The sequence below is a fragment of the Salvia splendens genome, chromosome 19 (genome assembly GCF_004379255.2).
Source record: "Salvia splendens isolate huo1 chromosome 19, SspV2, whole genome shotgun sequence".
NCBI classification, from domain to species: Eukaryota; Viridiplantae; Streptophyta; class Magnoliopsida; order Lamiales; family Lamiaceae; genus Salvia; species Salvia splendens.
Genome location: NC_056050.1, coordinates 7,593,530 through 7,620,185, shown reverse-complemented (window position 1 = coordinate 7,620,185; position 26,656 = coordinate 7,593,530). Strand labels below are relative to the sequence as shown.

Genomic DNA, 26,656 nt, shown 5'->3' with positions numbered 1-26,656 from the left:
ACTTTTAAAAAGTTGGGTTTTTCCCACGAACTTTTACTTTAGCAAATAATATCATAAACTTTATTCGTGTTTGTTATTTCCCACCAACAATTTTTTTTGGCTACATTAATGAATTGAAGAACAATTTTGGAGTGTGTACTTCAAGAAAAACTATCCTTAAAGATTGAAAAACATGATGCTCTTGAAGTTGTTGTCGAGAAATTACGAAAAAAAAATCCGTATCGTTATATTTTTTTGTCATAATTTTTTTGCCAGTGAAAAATAACAAACTTAGATAAAGTTCGTGATATTATTTGCCAAGTTTAAAATTTATGGAAAAAATCCAGTTTTTTTAAAGTTCTATGATATTAGAGGCCAATATTCCTTTTAAATATGTTGTCCAATTTAATAATACGATATTGTCTGACACTATTGCTTATAAGGGTGCGTTATATTGCTAACTAATTCCTAAATTGCTAACTATAAGATAGAAATTGGATCATGAAATCAAGGCACAAGATCATTCATTAATAAATATCTCAAAACTTTAAATGGTTTTAACTAACTCAATCTAAATTATTTTTTTAAACAACACATATCAAATTAAAGATAATTTTATTAATGATTCCAACGAGATCTCACTATGTTCCGACGTCAAAATTTGAAAAAAAATTCTTGAATTTTCATATTTTTCAAGATTAAGCTAAATGTCAATGTAATTATCATAATATGTCAATATAATACGTATATAATGTCAATACTAAATTGTGTTGACATATTCAATGAATTGTAGTGATATGTTTAGTATACTATATTGACATTTTAATATAAAAACCTAATTTTGGTAGTTTTTTATCTTTTTAAATTTAAATAATAAATAAAAAACAAAATTACACATGACAATTTATAGACCACTAGATTTCTACTAATCTTATGGTTCTAAATTAGTTGTAGTTAGCAATTAAAGGTTGAGTTAGCAATTGATCACACCCCATTGCTTATATTTTGATAACGGGACCTATAAGGGAGTGTTATATTGCTAACTACAATTAAATAATAGTTATTAGATATTTAAATCAAGTGCCTAGATCATCATCCCAGAGTGTCTATATGATCAACAAAAAACGTCAATAAGGGTATTAAAGTCAATTTACAACAAATTAGTTGTAACTAACTTTTGAAAAAATATCATAACTTTAAAACGCATATAACTTTCTCGATTTAAAGCACACCATATATCAAATTAAAGATAATTTTATAAGGATTCTAACGAGATCTCACTTGTATATGTTCCGATGTCAAAATTTGAAAAAAAATTCGAAATTTTCATAAATTTCGTTAATAGCTTTATATCAATACACGACACATAATATGTCAAAACAATGCTTGTACAATGTCAATATGAACTTGTATTGACATTGTCATGTCTTTGTGTTGATGTATTTCATACACTATATTGACATTGTGTTTCTAAATCCTAAATTTGATAGTTGCTATTATCTTTTTAATATTAAAAAATAAAAAATGAAATTACACATGACAAATTGTAGACCACACGATTTCTAAAATCCTATGATCTTAAATTAGTTGTAGATTGCAATTAAATGATGAGTTAGCAATTGATCATTATATATGCAACAAATGCACAAAATTAATGTACTGAGTCTTAAAATGTTATTGCGTTTATATCAGTATCTTGTTAATAAAAATAATTTGATTCTTTATCATGTTTGCATCAAATTCGTAAATAAACCCATTATCAATAATGTTACTTTAATTATCTATCTAAATTCTTATTCTACTAGCTGGAATTTATCTTAGTTTTATTATTTTTTTTAACTTTGAGTTTAAACTATGTGTGGGCCTCAATCAATAGTAGAGGGAGGGAATCCTTAATTTGCCGTCTACTGCCTGCCTAGTAGTTTTATAGGGAAAAAGCAGAGCTTGCGTGTTATATTTATATATAGCATAAGTGGCACATTGACTTTTGATCGCGGATTCACTATTTCGTGAAGCATTTCAATTTCAAACGTCTCCACAGCTGCAAAAAGCACACAAATTCCAGCTGTGCACAAAAAGTCCAATACAGTCGACGCTGATTTCATTCCACAGGTTCATCCCAATCCCCAAGAGCTGTGTCAGCAGTGTCTCCATATTTGCGTCTGTAACAAACTGCCGTCAAACTAAGTATACGTATAAACATAAAAATAAATTTGTGTGTGTGATATCGGAAATTGAGTTCGTATTTGTTTGATTGATTGTATTGATTTACTCACCTCAGTAGAAGTGCGTCGATCGTGTGTTTGGAAATGGCAAAAGCTGGTGGCGTAGTCGGTTTTGTGGGGTTGGATGACATTTCTCTGGAATTGGCTGCTTCTCTTCTCCGCTCTGGCTATTCTGTTCAGGCGTTTGAGGTTTCCACATTCATTTCTCTCCATCTCTCCATTTCGGTTTCTGCTGCTCAATTATTCCATTTTTTGCTGCGAATTTGACGTACGGAATCAATTGGACGGAGTTCACAAGTTTGACTAAATTTATTTAGATAAACCTGTTTTGTGGTATGCATGCAGAGAGAGTTTGATGAGCAGCAGTAAAGTGAGAGGTTCAAATTAGTTAGATTATAGCAGTCGATTAGTGGCGTCGTTGTGATTTGCTTCGATGAGATCATTGATTTAACTATTGGCCGCAATCTGTAGAGTTTTTGTTTCTTTATTCATGATAAGTTAATTTATTTAACGATTGGGTATGGAACTTGTTCTTATTTGCTATCTTCAAAATAACTCATGCCTGAAACCTCAACCTTGCAGAAATCCAGTCAGCTGATAGATGACTTCTCAAATCTCGGTGGTAAAAGGTGTGCCAATCTGACTGAGATAAAGCAAGGTAAATCTTATTCATGTCTTTTACAGGGTTCTTTTTGGAACGAAGCTGGAGTTTGCAGTACAATTATTTTATTAAATACTTGCATGAACAGTTCAGATTTAGTTAATTCTTCGCAAAACAATTTTATCTACCTATGAACTTGGCAATGATTTCTGGAGATTATGATATTTGAGTGTTCTTGTGAATTATATTGCTCTGTTCTTCCGTCACTGAACTCCACTTGCCATTTGTGTCTCCCTTAAAATATGATCTCTGCTTCAACGACTTTCACTTGACTGCCCTGTTGGGCCTTTGGCTAATGTCAAGTAGCTTGAAGCAATTTCAGTATTTTTCAGTTTATGTCATATGCACTGATTAATTTTTTCCTCTTGTTGATTCCTGCAGGTGTTAGTGCTTTGGTCACACTGATTTCTCACTCTGATCAAATAGATGATCTCTTTCATGGTGATGAGGGGATTCTGAAAGGTTCTCACAAGCTTGTGAACAAAATCCTTTACAGCTATGGCACCTTAACTTTTGGAATGCAACTAATTTCTTTTTCACCTCTAAATTCCAGGACTTCCAAAAGATGTGATCATCATTATCCACTCAACCATACTACCTCTACATATCAAGAAGTTGGAGAAAAGTCTTACAGGCAAATTACATTTAATATGCATATTGTTTTTGTAAATGAGTTATTGTATTCTTATACATATAAATGGTTTGTTAAATGTTTTTCCACACGTAATGTATTTAATGCCCATATATATGAATTTGATTAAAATATAGCTAAACTGCTGATGACCGATAAGTCATAAGGACTGAGTTTTCAGTATTTATTTTTATCAGTTTTTTGTGTTCTGGGTACTGAAACACCACAGGTCTTAGGGCAATATAAACTGGAGAAAAGGCAAGAACTACATACATACAGTAATAAAAGCCAATGGTAATTTGCAGATTATTATCACAAATATGAGTTATGTAGTTTTCATTAGTCATTTCTTTTGCGAGGATAACCGTATTCTGCTCATTCATTCTACTTTCTTTGCCTGTGGGTTTGTAGATAACAGGTTGTTATGAAAATATTCTTGTTTGTCTAATTTATTACACTTAGCTCTAATCTTCATAAACTTATAATAGCACCATGACTTCAAAATGCATATAAGACATAGGTAGTGTCTTTCCCATTCCAGTAACTGTCAAGGTATAAAGTTCCACAAGAAGACCACGATAGTATGAATGAAAGACTCAAGTGGATAAAATCCTAAACTTTACCTATGCATGTTAGCATGTATTTCATGTATGTCCGGATATTTAATCTAGTCTTTGCAATTGCAGAGGATCATCATGTTGCAAATGTTGTTGATATGTATGCCTTCAAATCAGTCTCTGAAGTCTCACATGGAAAAGTCATGGTAAAACTTTGAAGCTATTTTTAATTTATTATTATATTCAAATCCACACCCATACATGCTCAACTGTATCTCCTTTGGGTTGATTATTTATCTTCAGGTTATTTCCTCTGGACTATCGGAGTCAACCTCTAGGGCAAAGCCCTTCCTTTCAGGTTCAGTTTTCCTTTTCCCTTATGCACTTGGTGTTAAGAAATTTCTTTCCAGCACCACGTGGAAATTGTAATTTACACAATCATTTCAAATCTGAGTCCAGCGTTTATTTTTTGAGCAGCTATGGGCAAGAAACTTTTCGCATTTGAGGGTGATGTAGGTGCAGGCAGGTGTGCTTAATTACGGGCCCTAGAGCTGTTCATTTTAAATAATAATTCCTTAAACCATTTATTAGAACAATGATCTAATATTTGACTATTCTCTGAAAGAAATGGGTACACAAATCGTTATTGTATCATGATCATGGTGTAATTAGATTATTATCATACTTCTTTCATGTATTAATTTTTCCTACTTTGCTGGCAGCAAAAGTAAAATGATAATTGAGCTTCTTGAAGGAATTCACCTCGTTGCTTCTCTTGAAGCCATTTCACTGAGTACCCAAGCTGGTATACATCCACAGACAGTATATGATATCGTCTCTAACGCAGCTGGAAACTCATGGTGATTACTTATATCTTCTCCATTATTTCACTCCCAGGCAACTGGAAGCACGTTTATTTGCTCTTTTTTTCGGAATCCTGAAACTAAATTGATAATCTTGAAGCACATATTGTTTGCTCTTTTTTCCGGTATGTTTGAGAAAAACTGACGAATTATGAGCATTATCTATGCGTTTCACCCTGCAGTTTCATCTGAAAAGGCTGGCTGGTAGACTTAACCTTTTTTTTGTTAGTTGCACCAAAAATGTGGTTAACTACTCCTTTCAGTATAAGTAACCCTAGAGTCTCTTGTTTAGGAATCAGAATCAGCCCGGTATGTATTTTCAAGGTGATCCTTTTCAGTTAGTTTACACCATAACATGTTGAATAGGATTAGGAATATAGTTGCGGATATATATCTGTCAAAACTTCTGTAATTCATATATAAAAGGGGTGAAAGTGTCATGGTGGGTTAGTGTTGCAGCAATCTGTTGGTCATCATGGTTTGAACAGTATAGTTGAATTTCTTAGGATCAAGAAGCATCTTTATGTGAACTCCCAATAGGAATAAATCTGTAATAAAATAAAGCTAGATTGCAATAGGTGATAAAATAAAAATCCTCCATTTAGATGTAATTATTCTTTGGTAATGTGTATGTCCTGTTAATTTTTCTGTACCTACACATTGTTAACATTTTGTGGGTAACAGGATAATTTAGATTTGTAGACAATGGTAGCCAAATTTCTGTTCTGGTCTTCTAAACTGCATTTTCTTGTTTTATTATGAACTTATTTTCTAAAGTTTATAAATCATCTGACTGGTGTTGTGGTTTTTGTCTTCCAAATGTTTTGCAGGATCTTCAAAAATTACATCCCTAATCTGTTACAGAGCAATCCGTCGACCTCTCATCTCTTCTCTACTTTTAACAAAAGCATGGTAAGATATCAAACTTATTTTATGTGAAAGGATTCTTGTATCGCTACTGAAAATGACAGACTGTTTAATCAAATAAGTGGATAAGAGGTTTCTCATGTATTATACATTTATACTGATTCCAAATTCCAGGAGTATATACTTTATCCTGCATGCATGTGCACATGCACAGGATAAACATGACAATTTCACATTCTGGAGTCATTCCATTGACATATGCTTGTCAGAACTCATCTGATTTGTTTAATCACAATATATATGTAGATGTATATGACAGAAGACTAGCTAGTAATCTCATCTATCATCTGGAGTAGGGCTAGACTTGTAAGACTGGTCTATAGTTGGAACTAAGATATTAATCAAATGTTGGCATGGTGTTTTTAGTTTTGGACTTGTTGTGTTGAATATTTGAGATGCTTAAGTTTTAAACATGAATTTATATGGTTGCACAAATGTATAGCAGTCATTTGCATCTAACTGATCTCCAGCAGTACAAGAACATTATCATCTGTATTAGGGATCTAAGGAGTATATTAGATAATTAGAAATATGTAAAGGTATACGTGAGCTATTTAATTTCCCGGCTTTGATGAACCATTACACTGAACTAACTAGAAAAGGCTAATGAATGTCAAACCTTTAGCCCAAGATTCAGGTCAACCTCTGGGTGAATCAAGAACTACTGATAAACATAAAAAAAGGGTAGAGGGTTGGAATTTACATGTCAGTACTAAGTAAACAAGGTTGTTTCATCATAAACAAGGTCAAGTAGCATAGAATTTATCATTCCAGCTGTATGTTTGTTGCTTTGAATTGTAAGGAGTAAGGAGTTGTCTAAAAGTTTAAAGAATCACCAGAGAGAGAGCATGAAGCAGGGTTAATTTTAAGGTTTGTTGGAGGACACTTCTCAAATCATCATCAAGAGTTCAAGGATGACTCAGTTCTTTGTACAAAAAAAAAGGAAAAGAATGAAGGAAACACAAGGGCTTCCAGTTCTACAACACAAATATGTAAATTCCTGGAAAGAAAGATGAAAGGCTTAAAGAACATCTCTAACCATCAAATTTTAAATATAAAAGTTACAGACTTATTTCTTATCTCTCCTTTGTAGTCTAGAATACCGAGCACTGATTTTGAATAGAATAATATAAGAAGAATGTTTGGGTTGTACTGTTCAGTGATCCTTACCTGTATCATTAACCATTAGTTTTGGTTGAATGCATGTCTTTTGTCAACTAATCAGTCCGAATAATCTCCATCTGCATTTAAGGAAATAATATTGGAGATGGCAAGATCACTGATATTCCCTCTTCCACTAACAAGTGTTGCTCACCAACAAATCCTTGCAGGTATGGCATATATAACTTAGACTAAGTCTAGATTTATTCTACAGCTATGCAATTCCATGTAGATAAATTTAATATGTTTTTGGCTTAGTTTATTCATTATCTTTTATCAGGATGTTCTCATGGAGGGAAGGAAGATGAGAATGCCACATTGCTCAAAGTAAACGATTATATAACTTATTCAGATGCTTTCATGTTCTCTACTCTGAAACTCTGGTAAGTTATCTAAAATTGCATGTGTTGTCAAAGGTCTGGGAGGAGTTATCCGGGGTGAACATCAGAGGTGCTGCCAACGCAAAACCGTACAATCCAGAGGAACTGGCTAAGCAATTATCTGCCAAATCAAAAACTGCAAAGCGAATAGGATTTATTGGTCTGGGAGCAATGGGATTTGGAATGGCAACACATTTGCTAAAATCAAATTTCACTGTACTTGGTTATGACGTAAGTTTAGCTCTGACATTACTCTGTATTCCTTCTAAAATACACGAGTGCATGGCAGTTCTACCCTGGATTGCAATGTTTTAGAAATTCTCATGTGTATGCAGTTGGGTGCTTATGATATTTATACTAGTTCCCTCTAAACTATACAACTTGCCTTGAAATGCTGTTATAATTGTGGAGCCTATGACTTTACCAAATCTAAAATTTTAGAATAAGATTTGCAAACGTGGTTTCCGTGGTTAGAAGGGATGTGCATGCACATCCGATGTGTGAATCAACTATATAGAAGATGTATGTCATTGTGTGATAACTTAGAATTAGGTATGGGGATTTTAATTTTGAAAATGTATATTATTAGTGTTTTTCTTGACCTTGTTTCTGGACTCCTACTCGAACTATAACATTGTCTCAACTAGTAGTTGGAATTTATTTTTGGAAATTTCATGTCAAAATGTGGCCTTGACGGTCAACTGTCAATTAAACATAAAGAAACTTCACTGTAAACTTTTCCTAAAAGTTGGATACTTACGAGTTGCAACAAGGTGCCTGTATTCCTATACCTACCATTAGCAATGTCTGAAAAATGAAAAAAGACATGAGAAAAGACGATCTATGGCTCTTACTGTTTCATCTAGAATTTTGCAAAGTTAGAAAATTTGAACAAAGTATGAGATGTAAACTTCTGCTTTTTGCATGCCCTCTTTTAAGAAGTATCAAAATCGTTCTTAATTTGGGTTGAGTCCGGGAGCTTTTCCCTTAACTATGATTGACGAGGATACTCGGCGATCGATAACCTCTCCGGCATCCAATCGTAGGATCGGCGGAGGCAAGATTTGGCTGTGCGCGGAAACCTTTCCGTCGGGCAGCTCAAGATCAAGTTCAGATAAATCTGGACGGCTGTGCGCGGGGCTTCCCGTCGGGCAGCGGCGTCAGAAGTGAGGGAACCGTGAGACTCTTTAGGGCTCAAATAATATTGTATTTCATTGATTGCATAAAATGATAACAATCTATCCTATATATAATACTAGAATTACTACCCTAACTTACTGACCAAGAAAATAATATATGGAAATACTAAGATATAGGGATTGTATCAACTCCCCCACGGTTGAAATCCACCTTGTCCTCAAGCTGGGAATCCACGACACCATGAAGAGCATCACGACCAGAAGCATTGGCGAGCTATACCCTCCTGGATCGAACGCACGCCAAATAGGCAAACGTCTCCTGACATAATAATCCCCATCAGATTTCTGAATATTAGTGAGGACAACAGGGTTTGCCGGCATGTTTAGCCCGATGTTAAATGTCTTTGTGGCTAGCAAGCACTTCATAAATCCTCCATGTGGCAGCTCCGTATCATCATCCGACAGCATATTCAAAGCATTCTAGAGAACATTGTCAATGTGCAGTTTCTCATCCTCAACCTGGAGATCCATTGCTTCCAAGTGCAGAGCATGAAATTCCCAATTTCGTTTGCTAAAACTGACACATAACCAGGGTCGAAAGCACACAAACGAATCAATGTGATCCTCTTAATTATATCATCATTCTCTTTGTCGGCCTCCTCCCTAGTAATCTCCGATCCTCCAGCGCAAGTAAGTTCATAGACCATGACAGATGGATACGATACTTCACGAAGGCAATTCATAGCTTCTTCCATCAAACCACTCTCATCACCATTGAGTAGAATTGTTTCCTTCACGATCGCAGTCGACTTCTCTCCATCTACGGTTTTCCTTTCCCTCGCAACACCATCTTCTAACAAAGTCTCTTCCTTGACAATAATATTGGGGTTGCACGATGCCGAGAACACGACTGGTGGGGGGACGACACTTCATCTAACAAGTTCCCCTCCTTTTTCATTGAGATCGGGACACCAGCTTGTGGATGTGGATTAGCGGCCAATGTTGGAGTTGTTATGGGCAGTGGTTGCAAAGGTCGGTAAGCCCCCGGTGTGGCGGAGGGCGGCAACTCTGTGGGTAATGCTGGACTTGGTTGCTTCGGCGGACGATCTGATCGCATTGGTGGTAGCGGTGCAGCAGCAACTGTCAGTGGCGCTGCTAAGCGGCGATGTCCTGCCTGCGGTGGTGATGTAGACCGCGAGGGTTTGTATTCGTGCCGCCATTGGTGAAATTCAGCATGGGGATTTCGTGGTGGTACGTCCGACGAATAGGTGGGTTGCCTAATAGTCGAGGTCTTGTATTGCCTCGGTGGTACATATGAGGAATCCATGTTGGTGTAGGGCGGCTGCCCATATAGTGGTGGGTTGTGCAGCCGAGGAGCGTGACTCTCTCCAACGCGGCTACTAGAAGTTTGGAAGGGCGGATCCCAGCAAGTTGGAGGACGCCTAGGCAATGCCTGCAATTTTGTCAAACGACGATCGATTTCTTCAAATTGTGATTCCAACCTGGAGGTAGCGGCATCCAAGAGATCGATCAATTGTTCATAACGCCCCACTCTAGAGTAGTGTTGCTGTGGCATCTCGAGTCGAGAGGGCGTCACTCGGAGATGTGGTGACTGTTGTGGGACATAGGGCTGGACTCCCCTTAATTGTCTCTGTCGTGGCAGGTCCCAGGGCTGTCTCTGTCGCCCCAATTGCTGGTGGTGGGAACGATATAGCGGGTCCCAACACGTCCGGGGAGCGGCCATGAATTGAATTGATGTATGAAAGAAGATGTAGAGAATTTGTGCTGCTGATCGGAGGTGTAGGCTGAAAAAGGTTTATTTTTTATTTTTTTTTGGTAATGGAGATATATGTGGGGGATACGGATGAACAGAGACGGAGGATGAGTACAGGATGAAAGCACCAGTTGATAAGGAGCTTTTCCCTTAACTATGATCGACGAGGATACTCGGCGATCGATAACCTCTCCGGCGTCCAATCGTAGGATCGGCGGAGGCAAGATTTGGCTGTGCGCGGAAACCTTTCCGTCGGGCAGCTCAAGATCAAGTTCAGATAAATCTGGGCGGCTGTGCGCGGGGCTTCCCGTCGGGCAGCGGCGTCAGAAGTGAGGGAACCGTGAGACTCTTTAGGGCTCAAATAATATTGTATTTCATTGATTGCATAAAATGATAACAATCTATCCTATATATAATACTAGAATTACTACCCTAACTTATTGACCAAGAAAACAATATATGGAAAGATATAGTGAATCAAAAGATAACTAAATACTAAGATATAGGGATCGTATCACACTGTTAGTTTTAATTACTCTTTACACAATTGATGAGTTCTGAAATCGTCATTTATGATAGCACCGGAGTGATATTATTAAGGCCTATGTACTCGTCTTTGAATTAATGAATTAGAGCTTTAGGACTAGATTCCCAATTGAAAATTGAAAAAATTTCAGAAGTAACAGAGAGTTCCTTCTTTGGTCTATTGTGTAGATCTACAGACCTTCATTATCTCGATTTGAAGATGAAGGAGGCATTGGAGGTAGCAGCCCTGCAGAAGTATCCAAAGGTAACTGTGCAAGTTATTAAAAGGTGTGGGTGGGAGGTATGCTCCAAGCCTCAGTACTGACTTTACAGAATTTTACCATTGTCGAATATGGGGTTTTCTCTGTCGTACTCAAATTTGGTGATAGCAATTGGTATTAAATAGTTCATCTTACTCTAAGAAATTGACCCTTGCATTTGAAAGCTGAGTACTTGAGTTTAGGAAATCCCATACACCATAGTTTCAATATAAAGTTTCAGATTTTACACAACCATTTCTGACCTAATGGTTGTTTCCAGATGTGGATGTATTGGTCTTAATGGTCACAAATGAATATCAAGCTGAGAGTGTTCTGTTTGGGAAAGCTGGTGCTGTAGCAGGTATGGGTCTTTGGTTTCTCTAGTGGCCAGTGGGTGTCATCTCTTGATGTTGAGCCCTTGTATCTGAATATCTTCTTTGACTGTTTCTTGATTTATCAGCACTTCCATCTGGAGCAACTATTATCCTTTCATCCACTGTGTCTCCGGCTTTTGTCAGCAAGCTAGAAGGAAGATTGCTAGGTATTCTTTTCCTTGGGTTTTCCTAAAATGCAAACAACATATCTTCTCTAGACATGTTAGATGATTATTTCCAAAGAGAATGAAAGACATATATTGGAGAAAAGATGGTCTGTATATTATACATATATCATATCAGTACAGTAACACTCCCAGAGATTTGGTTAAACTACATTCTCTTTCTTCATATTATCTTTTCTGTTTCACATATTCAAGTCAGCACATGATAAGATTGTAGTTGGATATTCATAAAAAAAGAGGTTGTAAGTGGACAGATCGCAGATTCTTTAATGTTACGCAATCTAATGAGACAGCAATTCAGAAAAGTGAAAACACTGAAAAAGAGTGTTTAGTTATATTTTCAGTTTGAATTAGTGATCTCTGTTTCACATGTTGAAGCACCGTGTCATTCATACTAAAGATTTTTGTAATTGTTGCTAACTCTAATTCTTTCAGATGAAAAAAAGAATTTAAAGTTGGTGGATGCTCCCGTCTCTGGGGGTGTGAAGAGAGCTGCTGATGGAACACTTACTGTATGAGTATCGGATTCTATCCTACGTCTATTCTGAAAGAGCCTTAATGTCTACACTGGGATTAATTCTTGATTGCTATTGAGTATTGATAATATAACTCTTCATTTCAGATAATGGCATCAGGTACAGAAGACGCTCTGGTGAGTGCAGGTTCAGTACTTTCAGGTTGAGAAAATTGTGCTCGATAAAATCTATAATTTCTGATCCTGATTTTTAATTCCAAAATATCATATTGAAACTGAAAGTATCTAATTGGTTTTGGAACAGCATCAAGTGAGAAGCTTTATATCATAAATGGAGGTTGTGGAGCTGGAAGGTACATCCAAATTCACTCTTGGTGATTTTACGAAAGCATAAAACCATTTTTTCTCATGGCCAAAGTTCTCAGATTAATGACAAGGGCATTTAAAAAAAAATTATAACCTCAAGTGATACAGGGGCATTCTAGAATTTGGTTTTGCATTGTGAAACTTATAGCCATTGGGCCATAAGTGTCATTTGTAATCAATTCCATGTGTTTGTCTATTACTATGAGTCGTTTTTCTTTCTCTTTCTAAACTTCCATAATCCAGCATTTGACCATATATACCCATTTTAACCCAAAAAAAATCTGTCTGTATAATTCTCTGTCTGCCAGTTGCAATTCTTGCATAAGTTCATGTCTTCCTTCACAAACAACTAATTTCCTACTAGGATCATGAAGTGGTTTATTGATATTCATGGAACAAATGCACAGAGTTTTTTGCAATAAGTCCTTGTATAAGTTTTGTTGTTGGTGTGACGATGAAGCACAACTTATTTGGTAAGACTCTTCACCTCCAACCAAAAGGTCAAGGGTCTGAGTCAGCTCGGCTATGAGGATAAATGTGGACCATTATTGATCCTCTTCTTTAAAAAAATTTGAGTGATTGGTGTTTCAGATGCTTTCAAGATTAAGGAACTAGGAAACCTAAAATGAATATGACACATTGTGCCGGTTTAAGAAATATGGGATATATAGCCTAAGAAATTATCATAATTCCACATACCTTCCAATAATTATAGAGATAACTTTACATTAAAATATAGGGAGATATGTTACGAAACTGATACACATAAAATTTCACTAATGAGTTCTTCCTTATTTTTGCATTGCACCGTAACATTTTGAATACTGAATATATATTTTAGTATTTTACAACTTTGTGCTTGATTATCTGGTGATATCATCATGGAATACAATCCTTTCTAATGCAAATTTTATAGTGGTGTAAAAATGATCAATCAACTACTTGCTGGAGTTCATATTGCATCAGCAGCAGAAGCAATAGCATTTGCAGCTCGGTTGGGCCTGAACACTAGTCAGTTATTTGACATCATCACATTGAGTGCTGGAACGTCATGGTAAGTTTTATACATAATTGAATCCATCAAATATTTTTCATGAGAACCAAGATGTTTTTAGCCTCATTGATACTATGCGTTTCTTTGTTTTATCTTGTACCTTGCTTTTCTTATAATTGTTTCATCACCTTATGATTTTATTTGTATTCCGAACGAGCCCCTTAATATTAGGAAAGGCCTTTTAGAAGGCTCTAGGTATTCGTAATGGGAACGAGCCCCTGCAGATGCCAATTTTCTTTCTCAATATTTATGTTTTCTAGGTTTATCTCCTTTGTTATTCAGATCCCACTGAATGCTATATTTTTAATGGAAGCTCACCTATTGCTTTTCATATATAATCTGAAGCAACTCATTACATACTGCCATAATGATCATTATCAGTAACAAATTAACATAATTTATATCTTATCTACCACAGGATGCTTGAGAATCGTGGTCCACACATGATACAGAATGACTACACGCCATTATCTGCACTTGATATATTTGTGAAGGATTTGGTAAGACCGACTATTCTGATTTTGGGGTTTTACAGTTAATACAAGTTTTCGTTGTTAAAATCTTGTACAGGGCATAGTATCTCAAGAAGGCTCTTCTCGCAAGGTCCCACTTCATGTGTCAAATGGTGCACATCAGTTGTTCTTGTCAGGTAGGCCGATTGGGTTACCCTTTTAGTAAGTTACAGTAATAATTTTGTATAAAGTTGGAATGCATTTGAAGTACTTGTTGGTTGAATGCATTGCTTCATTATCTTGATTTTGAGCCTCACTCTTTGGGCCTAAGGCATTAAAAGTATTCTGAACCTACGGGAGTTATCCATGTGAGAAAGCATACGCATGTTTACTTGGGCATAGGCTTTGTTAGGAGGAACTCTAAATGACATAGCATATCCAACTGGAGGTTGTTGACATTGAACAGGAACAAATCTTTGAGAGGTTCTGTGAGATTTGATTTAGCCCAATATATTAAAGCAATGAGTGTTACATTGTTTTAGTCCAAACATGATCACAATTCCAAAATTCTGACCATAACCTTGGAGTGTACAGAGTTGTATATTTGGACTAACCATAAGTTATGCTGTTCTTATGAATGTATTTGTCTGTGTTACATATTGAACTATGTATTGGTCCAAAATTTTCTTTCATTTTTTATTTTGATTATTATTGCTATTTGTTTTCGTCTTTGTTTATTTTTGTATTTCAGTTTAGTTTGGGTAATTAGAAATAAAATACTGATTTGCTTATACAGTGTATATGCACTTTGTGATCTTAATTACCTTGTGCAAATAAAAAAGTTGGAATGTTTGCTAGAACAGGTTCAGCTGCTGGATGGGGGCGAATAGATGATTCTTCTGTAGTAAAGGTATGCTCTTACGATGTCTCTAAATTCAAAGATTCATTTTAGAATATTTCAAGTTTATGATAAAGTACTTATCTTAGTACAAATAAATATCAATAATGTTCTTAGTTCTTTAAATTTAATTAAAAAGTATTCATATGTTCATAAAAGATCTTAAAATTTCAGGACAGTATCATAAACACATAGAGAAGTTCAGGAAAAATAATTTAATGTTTAATTAGTGTTTGTTATGAATATTTTTTTAATATCGAAATGCAAGCTTATAAAATTATAAATCACTGGACATGCTTATATAAGAAAAATGTCATAAAAGATAATTTGAATTGTTAATTTGTTCCATATTACACGTACTTGAAAGTTATATGTATTGTCAACACTTCAGCAAAATGATTAGTCTACATGGATGATATGAAAATATTATTATTCCCATTTTAGTAGTGTGTTTAGATACTAGTCGTGCTTTTGAGAAAGTGATTCTTGATAGTAAAAACAAGGAATATTTGTAATGAGAAGATAAAAGCTGAAAAGTTTAGTATCTGGAGTGTCTGCACAAGCATCACTATTTGAACAGTAAATATTGTTTAATACAAACATATTTTTATTTTGATTTTATAGAACTTTTTTTCAAAAACACTCTGATTTTATCGCAATGTTAAAATTATTGCTTAAGTAATCCTAAGGATTTAAAATTTATATCATTCAAGGTTTTTTTTTTAACTTTTTAAATTATAACTGGGACCCAAACAGTTTATAACTAGAATCATGTAAAATAATGTACGGGTGAGAATTCATCAAATTTCAAATATTTTACAAAAAATTTAATGACATCAAAATATATTTGGTTTTTGTATAGCTACATAGTAGTTATATAATGTTATGCCCACGTCATATTGGAGCAGATTATGGCTATGTGTTATATACATAATTTACTGAAATCTGCAGGTTTATGAGACACTTACAGGAGTCAAAGTTGAAGGAAAACACCATGCTTTAAGCAAAAAATTTGTCCTTGATTCTCTTCCACCTGAGTGGCCGACAGATCCCATTGAGGATATAATTAGCCTGAACCAGAAAAGTTCAAAAACATTGGTTGTTTTGGATGATGATCCAACTGGGACACAAACAGTTCATGACCTTGACGTCTTGGCAGAATGGTGAGTCACAACTACTTACAATGTTCATTCTCACATGTACATAAACAGTGAGTCCAATTCTCAATTAGTATAATGAGCAATAAGTTCTTTGTTTGTGGAACCAGTAATGTTGTGTCATACTCCCTCCGTTTTTTAAAAATAGCAACTATTTCCATTTTGGGCCGTTCCTTAAACATAGAAACTTTAGAATCTTTCTATTTTAGGGGATAGACCCCACAATCCACTAACTCTACTTTCACTACTTTTTCTTTTCCTCATATTACTTTACTCATTTTTCTTTTCCTCTCTCTTACTTTACCAATTCTTTTCACTTACTTTATACCAATTGGGCATTAAAACCCATGCCGTTTCAAATGTTTCTATTTTTTTGAATACGGAGGGAGTATAAGTTATGGGGGGAGGTAGATATCTGTCATAGTGTAAGCAGCATCTCTTATTTCATGTATTGTAGTGTAAGAAAACATGACTAGTATGATGTCTACACCAAATTATGCACTTCCCTTAAGAATCATGTGGGGGTTGCTTTTTTACCGAACTTCTTGATAATATGCAATACACAGCAAGCATTAGGTACCAGTATCATATACACATTTCACTATAGAGTGATTCCATATTCCACTTGTATTTAGTAATTCACTACTTCTAGTTAATATTTTTAACAGTATGCTATGGTAACTTTGGTTTACAACTATCTTCTTGAGTATATACTAATGTTTTATTATTGTCGTTGTATTATACAGAAAGAACCTAGTGCATGGCTTACGTTGTAATTCTAACCACACATTTAACTCCAAATTACTTTCTAATAACAAACTCTATATCCAGTACCAAGAAAAATGATCTCCTGAGCATTTATACTGTTTGAAGACCCAGAAGGTTATAGCTAAGTACAGACTAGTTTAGTTTAGGAGAACAAAATGATTTTTATTTTTTTTAAGTTCTTGTGTTAATCAGTACCTGAGCCTCTTAAAGTAGTGTTCCAGGGTTTATTAAGTGTGCACAATTTTTTCTTAAATATCAAATGTTAATTTGGTGTTAAATAGAATTTATATTTATTCTTTTAAGATGTACTGCAATTATGAAACACCATGCCAGTCATGTTATTACGGATACACCATTGTGCGACTGGTTGAGGCTGGGAAGTGATAGCCGTGGACCTTTTGGTCCCTCCTAAAATCGTCTGCATCCAAGTTGCTTTAGTTTAGACAATCTCTACCAATTAGTCAAATTTTCTATAGTAACAATGAGGCTGTATTATGCTTTAGATAATATCATGGTTTAAAGAACATGGTGTAATCTCATGTTTGAAATAGTGATTTTAAAGGCTCTCTAGTAAGAAGAGATGGAGGAAGAAATTTGTTTGATTTTTTACCAAGTTCAGTATCCGCAGAGACGTACGGATATATTTTATTTTTTATATCCTAACACATTAAAAGTCTATTAGGAAGTAATATATCTTAGTTTGACAATCTCTATCTCCATCTAGTGAGTTGATGGTATTAAGAGAAGGAAAACCAAAACTATTAAAAGAAAATTAACTTTAGTTATGATGCGGTGAAAAGTCATTTGTCATACTTTGGATAAAACAGTTGGGTAATGTTCTTGTGTGATTTCAGGAGCATTGAGTCACTTGTTGAACAATTTGGTAAAAGGTCAAAGTGCTTTTTTATTTTGACAAATTCACGATCAATGAGTCCCACAAAGGTAAAAATAGTGGGCTAACGGTTATCAAGTTCGTTTATCTCCAACATTGTCGTGCTATTTATTGGAGTTCTCTTTTTACAGGCTACTGAACTAGTTAAAGAGATCTGCAGCAACTTGTCTGCTGCTGCAAAAACAGTGGATAACACTAAGTACACTGTGGTTCTGAGGGGGGATTCAACACTTCGAGGCCATTTCCCAGAGGCAAGGCCACTAAACATATGAAGAAGTATAACTTTCCGACCTTTATATCTCAAATGAGCTTCATGCCTTGAATTTTGAATGTATAGGAAGCAGATGCTGCCGTCTCTGTTATTGGTGCAGTGGATGCATGGATAATTTGTCCTTTCTTCATACAAGGAGGCCGCTATACTATTATGGATGTACACTATGTTGCGGATGGAGATAGGTATTATTCTTTCACTTCTGCTACACTGTTTGTTGAATAAGTAACGTAACTAGGATCGTTGTGTCTGTAGTCTTATCCCTGCAGGTGAAACAGAGTTTGCAAAAGATGCTTCATTTGGATATAGATCTTCTGATTTGAGGGAGGTAAATGCATCTATCTTGTAGTATTTATGAAAAAAACAATATATATACCGTGAGACTGAAGTTCAATGTGCTATTTCTTTGGAAACCAGTGGGTGGAGGAGAAAACTGGAGGTCGTATAAATGCAGGTAGCGTGGCTTCCATTTCTATTGCACTGCTAAGGGTGGGCGGGCCTCGAGCTGTTTGTGAACATCTCTGTAGTTTAAAGAAGGTACAGATTCAGAGTACAACCTGGAAGGCTAATTTCTATATAGTATATTACTCGTTTCTCTTCATTTTTGTTTGGTTCGGGGGTTGGATAATTCTAGCCATCTTCTCATCACAAATCAGCATGTGGAGGTAGAATATAGTTAATGCATAACTTTCGAGTGTTGTGTAAAATTTATTAATCACAATTAAAATTATCTATGATTTAATATGAAAAAGTCTCTAACTAGTTTATTTCTTGTTTATGATTCTTCAAGATTTTATGCATAATAGACTGAAGATAAAATATTAGCTATCGGTTTCCACCCGATCTCAATCATCGTCTCAAAGTTTTTCTTAGGCCCTTAGGGTCTTACTATAAAGCGAATAAGACTCTTCGATGTCTATTGAAGTTTTTACTGACTTTCTAAATCTCTCTGTTATTGATTGAAACAGGGATCTTCATGCATAGTTAATGCTGCTAGTGAAAGAGACATGGCTGTATTCGCTGCAGGAATGATTGAGGTAGATAATTTTATTTTCATTGTAACATCTATACAATAAAAAAAGAAGTCTGCTTCATCATTGGCCTGCATCTCTTGTAGGCTGAAATAAAGGGAAAAAGTTTCTTATGCCGTACTGCAGCTAGCTTTGTTTCTACTCGGGTTGGAATAAAACCAAAAGCTCCAGTATTGCCACATGATCTAATGTTATCCAGGGAGAGGATTGGTGGACTCATAGTCGTAGGGTCATACGTTCCAAAGACGACAAGACAGGTTCAAGTTGCCATAAATCATAATTTAGTAATTACAGCCCTTGAGCTCTCAGTATAAGCTAAGTATCACGGTAACATGCAGGTTGAAGAACTGTTGGTTCAAAGGGGTCATGCATTGAAAATGATTGAGGTTTTACAGCTCTCTCACCTCTTTTGTCTTCTATCAATAAAATATGTGAAAGAGGAGAATAAAAAGGAGTGATTGATATTTGCTATGACGATTATAAAATATCATACATTTCACCCTCCCTATCGCAACAGGTTTTGGTTAATAAAGTTGCTGAGAGCTCGATTGAAGAAAGAGAGCAAGAGATTAATAAAGTAGCTGATATGGCCGATGTATACCTAAAAAGTGGGAAAGACACTCTTATATTGACTAGCAGGCAACTTCTTGTTGGAAAAAGTGAGTCATCATCAATAGACATTATTTATTCCTTTCCACCCAGAATTGGATATCGATCCAGTGTTTTATAACTTCTATCATATTCGACTTTCAGTCAGTTATGAAATATAACTGCAATTTAATAATAATAAAATAATAATATAAGTATTATTTTTAGATGCTGCTAGTGATCTTTACATGTGTGAAACAGATGCTTCTGAAAGCCTGGTGATCAATAGCAAAGTAAGCTCTGCATTAGTGGAAATAGTACGGCGGATAACTACAAGACCGCGTTACATTCTTGCAAAGGTATGATGTGATTTGGTGCCAGCATTCAGTTTCTTCTTCCACATTTATTAGAGGTAGACTGAATAGAAAAGTTCCAATGCTCAATTCTTAGGTAACCTGCATATAACTGTTTCTCTTTCCTCTAGCATTTGTTTGCTAGTATATGGGGCATAGTAGCACAATGTTTGGTAGGGTTAGCAACAAACCGTCACCTAAAGATTGGCCTATTTTTTTCGAAACACACAAATTGTCTAAAAAAATACTACAAATGATATCGAGGCTGAAAGGGAAGACTGTAGATTACAAGTACTTTTTTTTAGGCCAAAAATATGGGAATCCTTGTAATATCCAGTTTAATCTTGCATTTATGGACTACATTTCATTTTCCCCTCTTCCTTCACTGTTTACTGACAGTAACTTATTGACAATCAAAGAGTCCACGTAGGTATTGTTCATTTACGGATCTTCAATGTAAACAAGCCCTTACTCAATTTTACCCACCCAAGGAGATGTAAGCAAATACTTTCTGTTCAAGGAAACAAACACACTGACTTTTATCAAGTCCTTTAACACGAGTATAATATTTTTAGTTATTTTTTTCCTTGAAAAGTTTGATGTTCGAGCATCCTTATTCCTGACTGTTATAGTTTCTCTTGACACCATGTTTGCTTTAACCTGATTCATTGCACTTAAGTGAACTAATTGTCTGTATGGTGGGCTCAGAGAGAGAATGTATTCATTCAGATCAATGACAATTAATAATATATAATAGGGTGGAATTACGTCTTCTGACCTTGCGACAAAAGCTCTAGAAGTAAAACGAGCTAAAATTGTGGGCCAAGCTCTAGCTGGAATACCCTTATGGCAGCTAGGACCTGAAAGCAGACACCCATGCATTCCTTATATTGTGTTTCCTGGTAATATGAGTGACCAAAGATTGCAGTATCAGTTCTTGTTGCATGTTCAACATTTCTGAAATAATATCAACTCTCAGGAAATGTGGGTGATAATAATGCTATAGCAGAAGTTGTGAAAAACTGGACACATCCAGGCAGGCTTTCAACAAAGGAACTTCTTCTTGTAAGAGCTCTTCATCCATTGCCATTACTCTTTTATTCCTATGAAATTCTGACAATGTGTTACGTTTAAAAGAATGCAGAAAAAGGCGGATATGCTATTGGGGCCTTTAATGTATACAATCTGGAAGGGGTTCTGGCAGTTGTTGCTGCTGCCGAGGAGCAACGGAGTCCAGCAATTTTGCAGGTTTTAGCTGTGCAATTGCTCTTGTAACTAACCTCTATCTCTGTGTTGTAAAATAGCTTTCCATCTCCTATTATTCTGGTTTGATCTCCTTAAATTAGTTCTAGACTAACTCTTTAAGCTAAGATGTTGGTGCTCTCATTATTAAAACTTTCCACCATAATCTGGACAAGTATGTCAAGTCTGATAATTAACTTTGAATAGTGAAGTCATCAGTTTAGTTTCTGTGAACTGAATTCACAATTTCAGCAGTAGTGAAGACTTTCCTGTCTAAAGTGTTTCGGTTAGTGTTTTATGGAGTTGGAGGAATGCTTCTCTTAGAATTTCCAAAATTATATCTTTACTTGTTAAGATCTTTAACAGCTACTACTGAGTGATTCTGATTGCACTCACCTATGTTGTCCGAAAGTTATTCATCATTTGGAATTGGATTTTCTCAACCCAATGGTATACTCCCTCCGTCCCGGCCTAAGCGAGACGTTTCTATTTTGGCACAAGAATTTAGGTAGTGGTGTTTAGTGAATTAAATTATTAAAAGTAAAGTAAGAAAGAGAGAGAGAGAGACAAAAGTAAGATTGTAAGAGAGATGATAAAGTAAGAAAGAGAAAGAGAGAATAAAGTAAGAGAGATGATAAAGTAGGAGAGATAAGAGAATAAAGTAAGAGAGATGAGTGAGTTGATTGTTGCCAAAAAGGAAACGTCTCACTTACGTTGGGACGTACCAAAAAGGAATACGTCTCACTTAGGCTGGTACGGATGGAGTGGTAATTATTCTAAAAATACTACAATGAAAGTTAGGGTAACTATAGTTTTATGTAGCTATTATATGTATACTGTATGTATCAAATAAAACTAAATTATATTTTTCAATCAAGTGGTAAATGATTTCTTATGTTTGCAGATTCATCCTGGTGCCTTCAAACAAGGAGGAGCTCCATTGGTTGCCAGTTGCGTCTTTGCCGCTGAACAAGCTAGTGTAAGTAGCACCAGAAATTCTAAAAAACTTGAACCCTAAATGAGTGCATATGTTGAAACTGTACGATAGTCGTAAAGCTTTAGATTGTCAAGAAACTCTTATGCTATTTGGTGATCTCGTCTGAAATCCAAACTTGTAGATAGGAGTACCAATTTCAAATGTAACTAATATATTCAATGTAGATTTTTCATGCCCATAATCTAGCTTAAAGGCATTATGATTTGACATATATACTGCCTTCTAAAATGATCTCTTAACAATTAAAGCTAACTGGGGCACTTAGTTATCATATTAGTCTTTGAAAGGAAGATACCTTCTTGGATTTGTATATTCCCTCCATTAGGGAAATTTAGATCAAATTCTCTTAAAAACACTCATACCGAATTATTTTGTGTTGGGTAACTGTTATGACATGTAATGTTATAAATGCTAACATGTTGGCCACAACACAGTAATTAATATTCATCAAGAAGTTTGTACTTGAAGTTTTAGAGGTATAAATTTGTATTTTCTGCTACAGGTTCCTATAACAGTTCACTTTGACCATGGAAATTCAAAGCAAGAACTATTGGAGATTCTTGAATTGGTAAGCTTCTTGACTTCTTCAATTTTGAAGATTCAGGTTTTGTTCCTTCCTTTTAATTCACCAAATTCTTCTATGATCTATTAGTAACCCACTATGTTTATTATATATGCGGCAAACTGACAGGGATTTGACTCGATCATGGCTGATGGTTCTCATCTATCCTTCAAGGAAAATATTGCGTACACCAAGTATCTTGCAGACTTGGCACATTCTAAAAATTTAATGATCGAAGCTGAGTTGGGAAGATTGTCTGGAACAGAAGACGATTTGACTGTTGAAGATTATCTAGCGAGACTAACTGATGTTAACCAGGTTCCTTCTTCCCCCATGCCTGAATAAATAAAGGACATTAATTCTAAAACGAAATCCATGATTCAGCCCATTTAAAAAAATGAAGGGTTATTTTCCTATTCAATGATCGTCAAAGGTTTTGTGTTGTAAAAATAACTGCATGCAAATTTCAGGCAAACGAGTTCATTGATTCAACTGGTATTGATTTTTTGGCTGTTTGCATTGGAAACGTTCATGGAACATACCCTGTTGGCGGCCCAAATCTTAGACTCGATTTGCTCAAGGTAAATTACTTATACTTCAAGTATTTTCTTTTTCCTGTAAAATTAATATAACAATGATATTGTTATTTGAGAGAAATTATGAATAAGGGTATAAATTGGTTTTTGGAAATCAGTTGTAGTTGCGTTTTTTTGCAAAAGTGAAATAGCTGAGGTTTTAGCAAACCTGTGAAGCCATGTTAAATCTTTGAAATACACTTAATCAGTGAACTGAATTCTATATTGGGTTTATCTTTCAGACCAAGTTGAGCTATGCAGACCTTACATCAATATCCTTGTTAAACTCCCACCCCAGGCCCCCTAGCAATGTCAATTGTTTTTCATGAAAACTTGAATAAGAGAATAATTATATGATAGAATAGAGCAGTCACATGCTATTATCTAGCTTTCAATATTTTTCAACATGCTAGTAGCTATGGGTATCTTTTGATTTTTTTTTCCTGATTTGGTGTTTTCCAATATTTCCTGATGCTAAATCTGATCACTTTTGAGATATTGATGTTCTTCTGTTACTCCTCAATCTCCTAGAATGCACGCACAAATGACTTTGGCAATTATAAACATTCCATGAAAAGAATACGAGTTGCTAATCACATTGATCAGGAAACGTCGTTGGAAACTCAATGACTCTTTATACCATGAGTTAAAAAAAGCACAAGCTCTAATAATGCTCATCAGCAAGTAGATGCTAGATTAGTTAACCTTGTTTATTTCTGAATAACAGGATATATATGCTTTAACTTCAAAACGAGGAGTTCACCTTGTTCTTCATGGCGCTTCTGGCTTGCACAAGGATATCATTGAGGTAAGAACATCGCTCTTGGTAGTCCTTGATATTTAAATGAAGGTGTTCAGCTTAGTTTCCTTGTCTGAGTTGAGTAAATGAACATGCAGGAATGTGTGAGGCTGGGAGTAAGGAAATTCAATGTGAACACTGAGGTTAGAAAGGCATACATGGGTTCATTAACGAAGACTGAGAAAGATGTTGTCAACGTAATGACATCTGCAAAGGAAGCTATGAAAGTTGTGGTTGCTGAGAAGATGCATCTCTTTGGTTCTGCTGGAAAAGCTTGATAACCAGCTCTTTCTTTTCTTTGTTCAACATTTTTCCTATCTGATGATGACTGTAATTAAGGAATCTGGAATTCACCTGAGCATGTTTACATGAGATATGGAAGAAGTTGTGAATGTAATGAGGATGACTATCGATGTTGCAAATGGTTTTCAGTTGGTCCGTAAGCATATGTATAAAAAAACGTCAAGTAGCATAGTTCTGTCTATGCTGCTTAGTTCTGTCTAAAACATACAGTTTGGTTGCAACAATTACTTGTGATTAAAGTCTTGACTAATCTTATCTATTGAGCAGTTGCATTCTTATCTATATGACTAAACTTTCTCAAGAACACTAATCATTCCTCCATCCGTCTCACTTAAGATAACACATTTTCCTTTTAAGTTTGTCCTAAATAAGATGACACATTTCATTTTTTAGAAACTTTCTCTCCCCAATTAATACAGTCAACCACTTTTTCTCACTCCTATTAAAATATCCATCTTTCTTTCTCTCTATTTTAATACTTACATCCCTTTTTTCTCTCTTCAATTAAACACATTAACCAATAGCTCTTAAAATCCCGTGCTGGCTAAGAAATGTGTCATCTTAGCCGGGACGGAGGAAGTATTATAGAATTCCCGTAGAGTTAATGAACCAAAGGTTTGTAGACTGTATAGATGAGTTACCTTAGCTTTCTCAACTGTTACGGTATTTCTAGGTCATTTGTGAAATTCCACCAGGTCAAGTGAAGAGGAAGCGAGTCCAAAGACTCACACTCGATCGAGTTTGAGTTGAGCTCTATAACTCAGTTGGGTCTCATAAAATGGAGTCCAGAGAGTCATGCACGAGTTGAGCTCTATAACCCAGGAGTCCTGCCTGATCGGGTAGGAATTGAGCTTGGGAAGACCACCCGAAATTTAGGATGTCCCATCTGACCGGGTAGTAACACCAGTGGCAGATCTAGAAATTTTTGTTTGGGGGTACGATAATTAATTATTGCACTTCAAGCCTCAAAATTTAACCGATTCTTTTTATTTTTTTAATTTATTTTCTCAATTAAAATTTATGATTTTATTTTTGTTATTAAAAACAACATAAAGATATGCATTAGAAGAAAATTGGAAAATAAAAACTAATTATATATTATGCCAAAACGATATTGAATTAAAATACATTAGAATATTTTTAAAAAGCTAAAATGATGAAGATATAAAGAATTCTATTAATGATTTGGAAAAAAGAAAGAACAAATATATGTGTGAATTGTGTAGGTTTCAAATACATTAAAATAATTTTAAAAGCTAAAATGATGAATGTATAAATTGCTTTAAAAGATATAAAAAATAGATAAAATAAATATATTGTAAATTGTGTATATTTTAAATGAATTGAAAAAACAAAAATGCTAAGATATAAAAAAAATGTGTGCATTAGATGAATTTCTATTTTAGAATGCAAATTAGAATATTTAAAAAGGATAAAAAAAAGATTTAATAATTGAATCCGTGATACGCTCGGATTTTGCACTATTTTAAGGCAATTTTTGGGTCCGTTTTGAGTGTCAAAGTTGCATTACATGTCCATTATTTGCATATTTTATCCATTTTGTTATTTTGACGTGTTTTATGAGAAATGTGCAAAATAGAGCTGAAAAGGACATAAAAACGTCAAATCTGGAAGCTGGAACTGAAGCGCAACCCAGCGGCCCGCTGGACCCATGCCAACGGTTGCTGCAACGAATCCAGAGAGTTCTGGAGCTGTCCAGCGGCCCGCTAGGCCCGGTCGCGCACGACAGCCTGTGTTCAAACTCAATTTTCTAGTGATCCTGAAGTTCAATCATGGCATTCTACATGTCATTCTCTTCATTTTCGAAAGATCTTCGCGGTGGGACTTTGATCATCTCAATCATAGTTCTGTGGAGAAAGTTATGGCTGTTGCACCAAAGTCGCGCAAAGCTGTCAAATGCAGAGTTGGTGGCGGAAATTGAAAGAAGGAAAGAAGACATTACATTGTGAAGCTAAATCTTTTCCTTAACCTATGGGGCACGGAAATTCTATATTTACTATTACTTGGAGGAGACTTTTTTACCAAGTTTAAATCCTTTTCAAGTCTATAAATACCCCATAACCTAATTCATAATATTCACCAATTCATAGCCTCCAAAAGGGGAGCCTTCATGGCTCCCCCTCCACTCTCCAACCCTAATTCCTCCATCCATCATTCCATCACCATTCTTGGAGATTAGAGCAAGGCAAGAGAAGACTAAAGATTGCACAA

The 26,656-nt window shown here is 35.3% G+C and overlaps 1 protein-coding gene across 11 annotated transcripts; it reads left to right on the top strand.

Moving 5' to 3' along the window:
- The first annotated feature begins 1,936 nt into the window (after nt 1–1,936).
- Nucleotides 1,937–24,683, top strand: LOC121780201. 11 transcript variants are annotated; one of them, XM_042177724.1, is made up of 43 exons: nt 1,937–2,091; nt 2,261–2,393; nt 2,787–2,862; nt 3,247–3,327; nt 3,419–3,499; nt 4,183–4,259; nt 4,357–4,411; nt 4,531–4,579; nt 4,776–4,913; nt 5,747–5,828; nt 7,096–7,174; nt 7,285–7,331; nt 7,421–7,615; nt 11,012–11,087; nt 11,363–11,443; nt 11,543–11,623; nt 12,077–12,153; nt 12,264–12,318; nt 12,421–12,469; nt 13,399–13,536; nt 13,955–14,036; nt 14,107–14,185; nt 14,852–14,898; nt 15,838–16,049; nt 17,666–17,753; nt 17,835–17,954; nt 18,041–18,159; nt 18,230–18,302; nt 18,392–18,511; nt 18,943–19,011; nt 19,092–19,262; nt 19,344–19,391; nt 19,523–19,664; nt 19,855–19,952; nt 20,704–20,848; nt 20,926–21,011; nt 21,084–21,194; nt 22,093–22,167; nt 22,688–22,753; nt 22,877–23,065; nt 23,218–23,328; nt 24,050–24,130; nt 24,220–24,683. In XM_042177724.1, exons 2-43 carry the CDS (start codon nt 2,289–2,291, stop codon nt 24,397–24,399), a joined length of 4,134 nt encoding a protein of 1,377 aa, XP_042033658.1. In that variant the 5' UTR covers nt 1,937–2,091; nt 2,261–2,288; the 3' UTR covers nt 24,400–24,683. The 11 variants fall into 11 exon arrangements, 8 of the variants coding, with proteins under 8 accessions (XP_042033658.1, XP_042033662.1, XP_042033663.1 ...); XM_042177728.1 differs by having other exon boundaries at nt 1,967–2,091; nt 2,264–2,393; XM_042177729.1 differs by having other exon boundaries at nt 1,986–2,172.
- The last annotated feature ends 1,973 nt before the right edge of the window (nt 24,684–26,656 follow it).